Below are 14449 nucleotides of genomic sequence, written 5' to 3'. Positions count from 1 at the left end.
GCCTACTCAGATTTGCTGCTTAGTGGCAAAAGGCATCGCTGTGGTGGCTGGGGAGGGCTGGAGCTCCAACCTCCACCTGCCTTCCCCAGTACACCAATGTGCACACCAATGTACACCAATGTGAACTCCTGCAGAACTCCCCATTGTACACCACATTTGAGGTACAGACTCTTGTTTCCTCTGAGCCCCTGCATCACAGCACACTTGGGATTCAAATGGCATTTTCCTTTCTCTGCAGTCCTCCTCATCCCTGCTGTGCAGAGCACAGGCAGTTCGTCAGGTCAGGGTGAGCACTCCTAGCTGGCCTGTTCAGCCATTGGGGCTCTCAAATTTTGTTTAAGGACATGGGCCAAAGAAAATCCAGGAATGATGGTCCATAAGGCAGTGGTGTTCTGCAGAGTGAAGGCTCTGCATTAGTTGGCACATGAATAGCTCATCCGAGTCAAAGCTTGTTTTTTGATGCGGCTTAAGGGGAATCAGACACAAACATCAAGCTTGCCATGTCAGATTGGAGAGTCCAAACGTGTAAGTGTTGTTATAATAGGTATGTGAACTTGAGAGGGTTTAATTATTATTGTGGCTTTTTAATGGGATGTATCCAATCCTAATTTATCAGTCTTCAAAGGCTTTGCAAATGCTAAATTGCATGCAAACACTTACTCTGTAATATAAATAGAAGGTTCTTGTGATGGTGGGGTAAGTGAAGATAAAAAGATTAAATGATCTGTGGGAGGCCACAGAGAAAGTCACTGCCAGAAAATGGGCTGCTTGCATCCTGGTCCTGTCTTCTCAATTCTGAGTCTGAGGCCACAGTTCCTTCTTTTGGTCTTGTGTGGAAGAGATGAATGGCTTTTAAGAGAAAAAAAGGTTGCCTGTGGTAGTAGATAGGGGCACAGCATGGGACAGCAGAGGTGGCAGAGTTGGGGAAGTTTCTGCAAGGTGAGCTCAACGATGAATTTGTTGCACCTTGGATGTCCCACTGACTGTGGGTTATGGCACCCCAAGCACACCCACAGCCTGAGGCAGCTGGAATAAAATCTGGAATATACGGTGTGCCAAGAACAACTTTTTATGTTTGAAGATACTTTGTGCTAGGAGCATGCGCACTGTGAAATACATTCTGCACACTTTGTAGTGTGCAGCCACCCTATCTCTGTGCACGTTCCTTTCCTGGTATAGATGAGTAGTGTTCAGTTAACAATAGAAAAACCTCACAAAAAATCATTTGAGGACAGGTTTTGCTTGAGAAGTTTTGGCTCAGCTGACTTTTGAAACGTGGAGATTGATGAACCGCTGGAGAGAGAGGATCGTGGAGGAACAGTGCAGCTGGAATTGAGAGTGTAGGGATGGCTTGGGTGGCTGAGGGTGACCTGGCACAGCTCAGCTGCTCATATTCACCTGCAGTGGTGTGCTGACAGGTGTGTGCACCAATGTGCCCCTTCGGTGCAGAAACCAGAGGGGCAGAGACTTAGCTACACTCTGGGAAGGATGCAGAATGGCTGTGGCTACCAGCTAGCAGTCTGATTAAATAGACCATGGTTTATTGTCAAGATTATAAATTCATGTTTCCAGTACAGTCTCCCCAGAGCTGGTTGTGAGCAAAACCATATAGATCCAAGACTTTTGTATTGAAGTGTGAAATGAATCTAGGTCAAGAAAATTAATTTAGCACCTGGCTAACATGTTTGTAAGGGGGGAATCTACTGACCATGGCATGAAGTTGGCATCTAGAATGCAGCTTCCTGAGGCATACTCCTTCTTTTCATGGTCTGGACAGGACACAGGAGGTTGTTAAGGGCCCTGAAAGGCAGACACAACTCTTGCCTATGGCCATGGCCTGCTCTTTGCAGGAGGAAATATTCACCCAGGAAGCACAGCGAGGCAGTAACGCTGCTACAGTTAACATGCCCCACTGCAGGGCATGATTCCCAAATGCAGATTACACACGCAGGAGTCAAGGACAGCTGGAAGGATGACCAGACCAGCATTATCAAACTGATGGGTGCTGCCTGCACAATGCTGTCTTGCTAAAAACATGGTCTCCTGCTGCTTCTCATAGTGCCCCAGCAGGGCACCAGGTGGGAAGACAGCTGCAGTGGGAACAGATGCTCCTCTCTCTCCCCTGGGTTTGAAGGAAAGACACAGGTCAAAGAACTGTGTGGCTCATTTCAGTGTGCAAAGACATCATTGCTAAGTTGTTCTGGTAGGTTTAGGACATGCTTTCGGAACAAGAAAAACATGAGGTAGGTGTCATTAGGAGGGGCTGCGTAAGGATCTGTCCATGTCATTCACGTCAGGGCTGTGGCTCTGCAGGCATTCTGTCAGCTGAATGGCAGTTGTTCAGTCTGAAAGAAGTTAGGCTGCTCCTAAGCAGGTGGGATAGCGTAGCATCATCAGGTTCATCATGATAGATTGGAAAATCCCACAGGAAGCTTCTCAGACATGGGCATTGGGCATCTGTCATTTTCTTTCTCTTCTTTCTTTTTTGCCTTCCTCTGCCCCCCCCCCCCCCCCCCAGTACAAAATTGGAAACAGATGTGTTATTCTTTGAACACCAGGCTTTAACATAGTAAAAGCAGTGATAATAGCTTTTACTGAAGCCAAATGAAGTTTTAAAAAAAAAAGCTTCACTGGTCACTGCAGAGAGGGCTTAGACTGAAGCTGTCCACTTGCATGCTGTATGTTGTCGTTATATGTTGTATTGCACCCCCATGCAGATGGGAGCAACTTTAGCTTTACTTTGCCTGTCACATCATATCTGTGGCTTGAACTCAGTGAAGCTGTTCCCTAAATATGCAGCGTTGCCTTAAACCAGGCCTGTGTCACAACGTGCACATTACATAATATTTTCAATCTTTAAATCAAATGTATGCGGACCTTGCATTCACCGACCGTGCTGAACTGAGAGCAGCAGCAGTGGGCGAGCCTCGCTTCAGTTACAGGCAGGGGGAAATGCTGGCAGCTGCAGTGGCAGCTCTGCACACACTATGGTGCAGAGGTGTTTTCCTGGGTTTTTGGTAGCTGGTGTGTGAGGCACAGCCTTTCTCCTCTGGGCTGATGAGATCCAGTGTGGATCCGCACTCCTGGAGCCCTTCCCCATCTGGAATCAGGGCTGCAAGGCAGTGTCAGCCTGGGGCTTGCTGCTGCCTTTGTTGCCCTTTGGGAGCCTGTCCTCTAGTTGTGGCTTCCGAGCTTTGGCAACAAAAATGTCCTGAAATGTCCCCCTGCTTCGCTTTTCTTTTTCTTTTTTCTTATGTTTACGCTGCACAATGTGATGTTTTCATCTCCCTGGCTGTGCCTGCAAAGCAGTTTGTGCGTTGGCTCACTTGGCTTATGATGCATAAATTACAGAAGTTTTCATTGAGTTTAATTTTAAAACAAAATAAACTTGGCAAGCTCTCTTGTCAGACAGATCAGCTCCCCACTCCGTTCTTCAGGTGGTGGTACAGGGTGAGAATTTGCTCAGTGGAGAGTAAGGCAGGGATCCCTGCCAAGTCCCTTGGGTCCTGATGCCACAGCCATCAGGAGCCTCATTCATGGAGTCACAAAGTCAATGTGGCTGCTGGGAATTTTATTTTAGATGTATTCTTTCTGGATATGGTTCAGCTGATACAGCTGAGACATATTTTCAGGGCCAAAAAAATATCAGAAAAGCCAGCAGTGCTGTGAGCAGGTAACCTGCCCTTGCAGAGCCTTACTGTGCTGAGCACAGCCCTGAACAGCAGAGGTGGCTGACACTGATGAAGGGATAGCACAGACTTGTGAAGAAGACTTGTCTTTCTGTGCTTGGCCATGAATTCGAGGTTGCCCTCATTGTTCAGATGTAGCACAGCTTTTACAGCTGGCAAGGAGATCATGTGTAGTTTGGATTTCCCACATGAGGCTGGAGTTGGCTGATTGCTGGAGAGCAGACCAGTGAGTACCATTATGAAGCTGATTTCACATCTGTGGGCTTTGGGGTGCCTTGGAATCAAAGAGAGTTTCAACTCTTGGTACATTCTTACGAAGAAAATGGAGAAGCAAAAGCATATTAACAAGGAACAATAGAAGGAGCAAAACCTGGTAGGGGTTCAAGACAACACACACACGCACACCTAGAACCAGATGTTTCACTGTGCTACATTTTACAGAGTTTGCCTAAGTGCTGGTGTGCAGTGTGCGCATGTGCCTGTCAGCTTCCCTGTGCCTTCCTGGCCCTGATCCTGGAGAATAGATGTGCTAAGGCATGGTCTCTGCCCTGGAGAATTGCTGCTGTAACTGGATGCGGCTGAAGGAGGCAAAGGGCACTAGGGCATGTATCGGATTGTTCGAGGCTCTGCTGTGGAATAGAACAGAGCAGTGATTCCTGTCCTTCCTCTACAGCTCTGCCCAGCAGGTGCCAGTATAATGGGGCTTCTTATGCTTGCTTACTGTTCTCTGTGAAGCTCAGTGTTTTACAGGTATTGATTATTTAGGCTTTGAGTTGACCTGAAGAAGTCAGTCAACTTATTGGTAAAGAAATCTTACAATAAGTGTTAATGTAGAAATTATTTCAAATGTGACCAGAGAAAGCATAGCAAAGGCAAAAGAAAGATCTAAGCCATCCATTCTTGGTATAATGTAATTAAGTGAGACTTAAATATAAAAAGCATTAATTCAGCTTTAATGGTATGAATTGGTTTGGATTTTTCAGGGGATGCTAGAGGAAATACAGCATAAAACGATGCACTCCTCATCATATTGATATGAATTGGAGCTTCACCTTTCAGCAAGACATGAGTTCCCCCAGCCTTTCATCAGCAAGGCTGCCTGTCCTGCTCACATCATTCTTGCTGCTTTCCCTTCTTTTTCACTGTGCAGCTTCCTCTGGTCCTGGGCATGTCACTGAGGTCACATCACTCCAGCGCTCAGGGAGGAGTGGGATGAAGTAATGCTGCTGCCAGAATCTGGGCCGAAATTTCATCCTAATTTTTATTCATCATTCATGACAGAAGTCAGAGGCATTCTCTAGAGCCTGCTGTCTCAGTCCACTGAAATGAGACTGGCTATGTGCTAAACTTTACCTACGTTCTTCAGTGCTGTAATGGCTTGGGTTTGAAAGGCTGAATTTAGTGTGCGTCTCCCTTTTTCTCTGCCTTTGCTATTATTGTTAAAGCTGCATGTTGCAGCCAGCATTTCTATGCAATTTTTTTGCCTTCTGGAGAAAAAGGGGGAAATTTAATATCAACAAGGCTGCTAGCAGTTGAATTGGCCTGTGCTAGACTTGGCAGTGCACATTTGCTGTGACTAGAGTGAGCTGAGTGAAGGAGGTCCCATAGTTTCCTGCTGCTTCTGGTTGTCTGCAGAGAGCCTTGTGCAGGTCTGGGGCGTCATCTCAGAGGCACATCTGTTTCTTCTGCAGACCTGATCCTGCATACTTTCCACATGCATAGTTTCTCTTGGAAATTATGAGCATGCAAAGCTGCAAGATTGGTCCTATCATGGCAATTTCCTGGCAGAGGGAAAAGACGGGAGCTATTTTTAAATTAAAGCTTTGAATCAGAAAAATATTGCAGAGTGAAGCAAAAAATACGTGTCAAAACCCTGAAATCATGGACTCTGCAGTTTCCTCATGCCAGTAGTTTTCTTCTCTTCATGGTTTTAAGGCTATGTTTTTGGAGGATTGGGCTGAGATTTTTAAGTGAGACATTTCTGTTCTCCCTGGTACACATTATCACTGCAGCAGCAGCATTTTCTGTGTGAGTCAGGCTGGAGAGAGATGTTCAAAGGGATGGGACTTTGCAAAAACCTGTAGTTCAGCCATGCACATGGTTCTCCTTTAAGTTTGCCCAGGAGTTCATTATTTATCCCCCCACAATTGGTTTTATGCTCCTACCTTGGTGTACATCTTAAACTTTTTCTTCCAAATTTGTGCTCAGTGGTCACTTGGGAAAAATAAGTAAGAGAAAGTGTGTGACTTCTTAACAGTGGAAAATTATGTCCTCTTTTTCTCATCACTTGCTTTTGTATAGCTTAAGAATGACCCAAAGGGCTCTTGCTCAGATTTTAATTTAAATCAAACCAACTGATTTGATTCGAGATCCTTTTTTCCCCCAAAAGCACTCTCAGAGTGATTTGAACATGTGAAAAAAAGGCAGTTTAAACCACAATTGTTTTTCCTGCCTTTGATAGAGTGGTCACTAGACATAAAATTCACTGCCTTGGAGAGAGGTGCTTTTGTTAATTAGTTACAATCAGTGTTGTGCTAAGAGACTGCACTGCTGCTTGCCCATGTATTTGCCTGGTAATCTCACTTGCTGGCTTTGCTCACATGTTGTGGCTAGATTCCTATATCTGCTTTGTGAGGGAGTGCCCCAAACTAAATTGGTGTAGGGGGATGATGAGAATCTTCCTCTTTGTCCTCCTCTGTGCTCTGGAAACCTGGGGGGCCAGGTGAGCCTACTTCATAGGTTTTGCTTTTCCACTAACGTGAAGTCTTCCAGGCCTAGCCTGGATTTAAAAAATTAATTTTGGTTGCACATTCTTTATATTATCTTCTAGCAATATTCCCCCCCTTTTTTTTCTTCACCCACATGCTCATTCATATCCTCCTGCAGTGCTTTGTGTGTTATCTGACTGCCTCCTTCCTCATTCCAGGGGGCTGGATTTCACTGCCCCTCTGACCAGGAGCATGCACCTTCTGGTGGCACACTGCATGGTCATTTTTTGGGGCTGTGGGGTTTTGGCATCCTCCAAAGGCTGCTGAGTAGGTAACTGTGATCCTGGCTCAGCATGCCTGCTCTCATGGTGGTGCTGAGATGGGCCAGCCTGATGTTGCCCACACCACCATCTTTGCAAAAGCACGTCTCCTGCAGGCCTTTGTGGGCTTGTCTGCAGCCTGGGTATGTCACGCCACACCACGTAAACCACCAGGAAAAGTTCAGCCTGGTGATGAGTAATGCCCAGAATCCTGTCCTACCCTCTGCTGTTTGCATATGTGAGGTTAAATGGAAGGGAAGACCACCCCAGCCTGCCTTTCAGTTTGCAACTCAGGAGAGGCAGCTGAACAGCCTGGCATTCACCTGGCTCTTGCTTTTTTCCAGGTGACCTGGTGTCTCGAGCAATGCACCACCTGCAGCCCCTCAATGCCAAGCAGCATGGGAATGGGACACCCATGCACCAGAAGCAGGGATCCTTCTACTGGGAGCCAGAGGCCCTGTACACCCTTTGCTACTTCATGCACTGTCCACAGATGGAGTGGGAAAACCCCAACGTGGAGCCCTCGAAAGTCACGCTGCAGACTGAGAGGTAAGAGCCTCTGCACGGTGCTTGGCGTCGTGGTGAGGATGTTTTGTTAATAAATCATCCTGGCTGGCTAATTGCTAATTACAGCCTGCATGCAAGAGGCCGTGGAGCAGTCTGCTTCACTTTGGGATCACCTCCCTGAAATCCGCTTCTCTCCCCGAAGTGCTGCGTGGCTGAACCAATATATATCAAAAGTGACACCCAGTGGCTACAGACAGCAAATTGGTTCCAGATGTGCTTGGGAGAGATTTCCTTTTCCTTTCGTTGTTGCTCAGCTATTCTGTGTTTTGGAAAAGAAAATGAGAACTTCTATTTCTGGCCTAGCAGGTTTGGGTTTAAATGTGTTTTTCTCCCCTGCGTGTTAATAGGGCTCAAGAGCTGTGACTGGGGAAGTGGAAAATGAATAGAGCAGTGTGTGTAGAAAGGAGAAGTCATTAAAGATGCTGGGTTCCTGCTGCACTGAGTAACGGGGCACAGGGGTGACCTCGGGGCTGCCCTGGCCGGGGATGTGGCAAGTGCCAGCTGTGCTGCTCTTGTCCCTGCTCCAGGGATGGGCCAGGGAGCTGTGCCTCTGGCCCTGTCCCAACTCAGGGTCTGATGTAAGGTGAGAAGGAGACGCCTCTGAAGCTGGCAGGCTGGGTGGCCAGCCCAGGTGGCAGATTGCTGACCAAGAAAATAAATCCCTCTCCCAAGAAAAGCCCAGCAAACCCTCTTTCAAAACATGTCTCCAGCTGTGTGCTAGGGCACACTCTGCTGCTTCCCTGCCACACTCTCACCAGCACTAAACCAGGCAGCCTCAGTACAGAGATGAGAGGAGTGGCTGGTTTGATGCTGGATATGAATTTTTAGGATGGGTATTGTGGTGATGCAAATGCAAAGCTGGTTTGTCAGGCTGGGCTCCACATTTACATCCCAGAGTATGTGTGGCAGTATACATGTGAGCCAAACTCTGATCTGCACATATGGGGCTTGGCTATTGTTGCAGGATGAAGACTGCATCTCAAAAGCAGCATTTGAGGGTCTCATTGTGCGTGTACTTGTAAATGGTATATAATATGATATTTTAATTGAAATACTTTTTTATTAGTTGCAGAAGAGCATACAAAATGAAATTTTGGCATTAATGATGTTACTGGGAATTTTGCCATTTGCCTTTGGATGGCATTTTGTTTCTTTTCAAGTTTGGGTCGCTCTGTGAGCATGTTGTCACTTTTTGTTCTGTTATTTCCAAAGTATGAAAAAAACAAGAAGGGAAACGACAAGAATACAGAATTTTCTCTATTTTTTAAATTGATATTTATTTCATTATTTGTCATCCAGTCTTGCTCTTTTAGAAGGCCTAACTCATGTGCAGGAGTGGTTAGTATGCACAAAAAATTTTTTTGAAAATTATAATATACTCTCACCTGATCTGTAGTTCTCATCTGTGGGAATAATGCTACTGGAACCAGAGGAAATAGAAGGGTGAATAAAGCTAAGCCTCTGGTTTTATAAGATTTCTTCAGACTGCTGTGCAAAAGCGAAAAAGGGCAGGAATATTTGGAAAATCACTCTCAGCGTTTGTTGTAATAGGTTTTCCTTTCTCTGAGGTTGCCTTAATACATGTCCACTTCATTAGAGCCCTAGAAATGCTGATTGTTTAAGGCAATTGTTCTTCCTTTATTTTGAAGCCTGCTCTGGCAGGGCGCCGTCGCTTGGCAGGGCAGTGGCTGAGTGTGGCGTGCGGCGAGGCCGGAGCGAGTACTCGGTGTCATTGCCAAGAGCCTGTGGTCGCCTCGGCAAGGAGCAGCTTCATCTCCTGCTGCCCAATCCAACATGCATTAGCACTTAGTGCCGGAGTGGGAATGGTGCAGGGCTGAGTGTGAGCCTGGGGCTGAGCTCTGGAGTTTCACTAGCTGGATGGAACCACCCTGTGCTGCTCGGGAAGGAGAACAGTGAGGCTGACTTATGAGTAGTGCTCTGAGGAGCCTTCCTACCCATTTCCCATATTTTGTTTTTTTACAGGCAGTCATGCTTTGTGGTCCATGACGTATCTCTGATGGTTTCGGTTTCCATGATGGGGTTTTGTGAGTTGCAGGGAAATGGGTTTGTTAAACGTGCAAAATATTTGCAAGATTTGTGACATATCTGTTGCTGTATTTGCTCTCCAGCTGCAGCAATTGCTTGTATTTTGTAAGAAGCCCAGAAGGAAGCAAGAAGGTCCAGGCATCTTTCCCATCCATGGCCTCTCTGTCTCCCTGCTGGTGCAGAGAAGCCAGGACAGTGTGGATCTGGCTGTAGAGGCAGTATTTTCATGAAAGAGGGGTTCTCCTTGGCTCTCTGTGAAGCTGACCTGGCTACTGTCTTGGCCCCCTCCTCCCTGACAGTGCAAGCCCAGGCTAGAGAGGATTGTGTGATGCAGCCAAAGAATTCTCACAGCACTTTCAAGGCTTGATGGTACCATGAAACCATCCTGTTCTTCCTACTCGTCTCCAGCCCACCTGGATTTTGGCTCTGAATCAGGCTGAGCTGCAAAGGCTGTACGTGTCCTCCTGTGCAGAGGCTGGATATGAGAGGGGAATCCAGTATGGTGGCATTGCTGCCTGGCTTAGCACTTTCCAGCTCAGAAAGCAGTACCTCCCTCAGAGCCTTGGGGGACACATAAAAAGGGATTTTTACCTTTGAGTAAATCCGGCACTTCGTTTCTAGGGAGCATTTCTCTGTGTTTGCTCTTCATGGAATTAAAGGAATGAGAATGCAGTATATTTTTAATTGTGTTTATCTTTACAGAAAATAAAAGGGAAAAATGGTTATACAGTGAAAATCTTGTTGGGGGGGAGCTGCTTTCATGTGAGGAGGAGGAGAGCAGGAGTGGAGAGTGGCCAGAACTGCTTAGAAAACCTGGAAAATATTCCCCACTTCCTAAATTCTGACAAATCCAACCATAAGATAGATGTGTGATCCCCTCCTACCCCAAACTCATATTCCTTCAATCTGGCCACTTTGGCTGAGACTCTCTGGTTTTTTGGCAGCCAGTTCTGCTGACCCTGGATACCATGTAAAAGGCTATTTTGTCAGGCATGGAGGTACAGGGAGAGGGTGGACCTCTTTGTGGGGTCCCCTTTCCCTATTGCACCCAGCTGGGATGTGCTGGAGCCATTTATCTTGTGCTGGGTGTTGCCTACAAAAGCAGTGCTCCTCCAGTGCTTCCACCTGCAGGAGGCTGCGGATTATTTAGGTTTGTGATTCTTTTGCTTTCCTGGGAATTAAAAAAAAAAAAGCAAAACCAAAAAGAACTGTAGATGAGGGTAGATAGATGATCTTAACTGTTGTTAAGATTTCTTTCTTGCAGCTTCTAGCTTAAGAAAAAGATCTGTCCCGTGGTTATGTTTGGCTTGTCAGCCACTATAATGCTTCCAAAATTGTTGCAAGCAATTTCTTAAGCACCGGAAAGTGCAGAACTGTAGTTGCAGATTTGTGTGATGTTGTTTTTCCTTAAGTGGTTCCTTACCCACTTTTATCCACAGCTGTATTGACAAAGTTCTCATTACTTCCTAACTTGCCGTGTTCCCCATTAACAGCTCATTGAGAAGCTGTGGCTCAGCATCTCAGCCAGTCCAGAACCACCCATTAATTCTGCTCACGGGCAGCCAAGTCCCTTCTCCAGTGCTTCCTCTGCTGCTCCACCTTGGAGGAGCATTGTACTCCCTGGCAGCTGTTAGCTTTTCTCCTCCAGTCTTAATTGAGTTGACAGATATGTGTCTGGTTTTAACCTTCTTTTCACTTTACCTTAACTATTATTCCCTTTGTGGAGAGCAGTCCCTTAGGAAACTCCCATTGCTTACTTTTCATCTTTCTGCCTGCCTTGCATGCTCACATGGACACACAGAGAAAAAGATATATGTTCTCTGCACATGCATACACCTGCAAATTGTAGACTGTGGTCATTCATTATTAATGGAAAGAGTTTGGGCTGCCTCAATTTTGTTTCTTGCTTTGAGTAGCTATTGGTGTAGCTGGCTAATTAATGTGATGCAGCTCCTCTAATGAGAGGAGATTTCCATGCTATTAAAATAACTTTTAAAATAATTTGAACTCTTTCAGAGCATTTTTGTAACTGCTACAGCAGTTATACAGATTATACCTATAGAAAAATTTCAGTAAAAGAACTAGGGAAAAGTGTCCTTGGTTTAAATTATTCTGTGGTACAGACTCCCTGGCTAGGTTAGTCTCCAGCAAAGACCAGAAGAGAGTGGAGAGAGTGGTGAAGAATGCTAATGAAAAACAAGTAAAGCACTGGGAATATGGGAGCCCTGCAGTGAAACCTGAATGAACCTGCGTATGCAGAAGGGATTGCACATGCTTGGTGTGCCAGTATGCCCTAGCCCCATGTAACCCTTTCTATTTTTATCCACTGTTTGATTGGAAACTTCACATAGTAAAGCTGTAGCCTTGCTGAAGTCAAAATTGAGAGCAGGAATTGGACTTGGAACCACTGAAAAGAAATCCCAATGCATGCTTACCTAAGTCCTCTAGATTTGCATGCTAAATATCAAACTTCCCACCTCCTAGAAATCCCTTCAGCAGTGCTATTGGAGCTGCCTGCAGCATGTCAGATGGCACATGTTAAGAAATAGTTCAGGCATTATTTGTAGCTTGGCTGCATCCTTGCTGGGCTGGGTCTGTATTCTGCATCTCTTTTATCAAGCTGGACTTCTGCTGTCCATGGGACAGCCATAGGATTTTTTAAATAGAGGAAACTGCATGCAGCCCTGTGAGAACTGCATGGTATCCAGGCTGTTCTGTGCTGCACTCTGAATGCTGTGCGTCCTCAGGCATTTATGCCATTGCCAGTCGTGTCAAATCCGATGTCCAAACTGCCAGTGAAATTTTGCCTTTTGTGGTTGCTGGCTGAGTCATCACTTTGACTCAGTTGTGTTTCAAGTCTTGGCCATTAATGTTTTTAATGCAGGAGAGGTAACAGGGACAGCTCATTCCAGCCCTGGATGTGGGTTCAAAACCCATGATTTGCAGATCCCCGTTTGTGGACTCTGGAGCACCAATGTCTTGGTGCACAAAAGCCAAAGGATAAATCCTTCTTCTGCCTAGGCAGGTCTCCTGAGGCTCCTGTGAGAGCAGGGAGTTTTGATCCTTCAGCCTGAACGAGATGCAGAACTTGCTACTTAGGTCACCCTTAGCTGGGCTTCTGGGGTGGCAGAGCAGCTGTGTAGAGTGGCTGCATGAGCTCACATGGAGCATCAGCTGGCACTGCTGAGTTTCTGGGAAGAATTGGGACTGGCAGCTTTTTGGGGGCATAAAAAAGTATTTGCTCTCTCTGAAGACAAGTAGTTTATGGTGTAACTATAAATGAGTTTTGCACCCCAGAAACCCATCTGAAATGCGTGCTCTACAGTGGAAAAACCCATGTTTTTCTATCTTTCAATAATGCTAAAAATGGACTAGCATTGCATATGTATTTTCATCATATGTTCCTAGTGAAAACTTGTCAGAACTTAGGATGCTTTTCAATTCATATATTGGGATTTTCTTTAAAAAACACCCATGAAAACAAAACCAAACAAATATAAAGAACTTTTTACAATGTTAAAATTGCTGACTCATATCTGCAAGAAAAAACGTCTCCCTACCTTTATCTAGAAAGGCTTTTTTATGTAAAAGTACAGCCTTATGCTTCTGCGAAGCATCTTTAACTTTTACTTGGTAGCTTTTGCAAATTTAAACAGCAGCGGCCTCTGTGTACCAATTTGCCTGTTGTATCCATAAAGGTTGGCAGTCAGCAATCCTTGGCTGGAGTGAGAGAAGAAACCCCACACCTACAGCACCACCACCCTCCTCAGTAGCCCAAGGATCCTGCAAACATCGTCTGAAGCAATTCTAGCAATTGAACCAAGTTAGAAATGGTCCGGTCTTTCAGCTGTGTCCCCTTCACAGCTGGGAAGCTGAGGCAGGGACAACAGGAGATAGCTGTGGGAATTCACATCCCAATAGGATTATGCCTGAGAGATTTCTCTCTTCCCATTGTGACTGTAAAGCCAGTCCTCTCCCTAAAGTTTGATTTAATACAGGCAGTGAATAAATGCATGAGTGCAGTGAGTGGGGCAAGGGCTCTGTTGGTGTCTGGAGAAGAGCAGTGTGAAGTGCCCCTGGAAATAGAGAGTCTGTTGTGCTGCACTTGAAATTATGATGTTTTTCTTGGAGCACTCTGATTGTCTGGGAATCCCTCATGTGCACTGATGAGCTCTGGGACCTGGAGCACACTGTAGGCTCTGCTGGGAACAAGGGGCTTGTGGCCCATCCAGGGTTTGTGAGCCTGTGTTAGGAGCATTCAAAGGTGATGAGTGTTCCCACTCTCTGTATGGGAGAGAGAGCAGCTGGTGAGAGGAAGAACTGCTGGAAATCAAGGAGAGAGTGGTTGTGTGTAGTGGCCCTGCTCTGGGCAGAAGGTGGACTGTGAATCTGGTCAGCAGCCAGCAGGAATTCTGCACCTGCAAAGATGGTAGGAACTATGAAAAACCAGGGCCAGAGATTATTTGGAGCTGGAATTTGTCAGAGTGCTGGCCCTAGTGCTTTGCAAATCTGGCATTGCAGCAGCTGGTGTCCAGACAGGAGCTTCATCCATCTTCTCACAGACCCATGCAAAAATAATGAAGCATCCTATTGCATTTTACGGTTTTACGGTGCACAGTTTCTCATGGTCTTCCACCTGACAATTTCTCCTGTTTACATACAGGTAGACTGCTACCATAACAACAATAGCAATAACAGTACTACTACTACTGCTAATAATAATGGAAAAGCCTGAGTTATTGCATATGCATGACAGGATTTGTAATACCTCAGTGTGCCAGCAGGCGAGGGAGGGGGAGTGTTGGGCAGCCCAGGAAGGCTGTGTGCGGCTCTGGAGGGAGTGCAGGCTTTAGGGAACCCCTCTTATGATTACATTTGGGCTCCCCCCGTAACATCTGCTTTTCTGATGAGTCAGTCTGTAATTCAGAGTGCTCCAGAGACATCAGCCCCACAAAACTGAGATAAGTTTGAGGTCTGATGGGGTAGGGAGGGGTTGTTTGCCCCACTCTAGAGGGAGGGTGCTGGCAGGGAGCTGCAGTGTGTGAAGGCAGTGGGGAGAAGGACTTCTGATAGCCAGCACAGTGAGGACTTGTCCCTTGTGGGGCAGTGCCAGCAGGGT

The 14449-nt window shown here is 46.1% G+C and overlaps 1 protein-coding gene across 2 annotated transcripts in view; it reads left to right on the top strand.

Annotated features, from left to right (window-relative positions):
• The window catches only part of ABTB3 (ankyrin repeat and BTB domain containing 3), a 162758-nt gene that overhangs the window by 98945 nt on the left and 49364 nt on the right, over window positions 1-14449 (top strand). For both annotated transcript variants that reach the window (XM_054272957.1, XM_054272949.1), the window contains exon 3: window positions 7062-7266. In XM_054272957.1, coding sequence (XP_054128932.1) covers window positions 7062-7266 — 205 coding nt within the window. The remainder of the gene's footprint in view (window positions 1-7061; window positions 7267-14449) is intronic.

Source organism: Melozone crissalis, unplaced genomic scaffold (assembly GCF_028551555.1).
Source record: "Melozone crissalis strain CALT ecotype California unplaced genomic scaffold, PUWL_Pcris_2 ptg000004l_1, whole genome shotgun sequence".
In the NCBI taxonomy this organism is placed as follows: Eukaryota; Metazoa; Chordata; class Aves; order Passeriformes; family Passerellidae; genus Melozone; species Melozone crissalis.
This window is presented reverse-complemented; position numbering and strand designations above follow the sequence as displayed.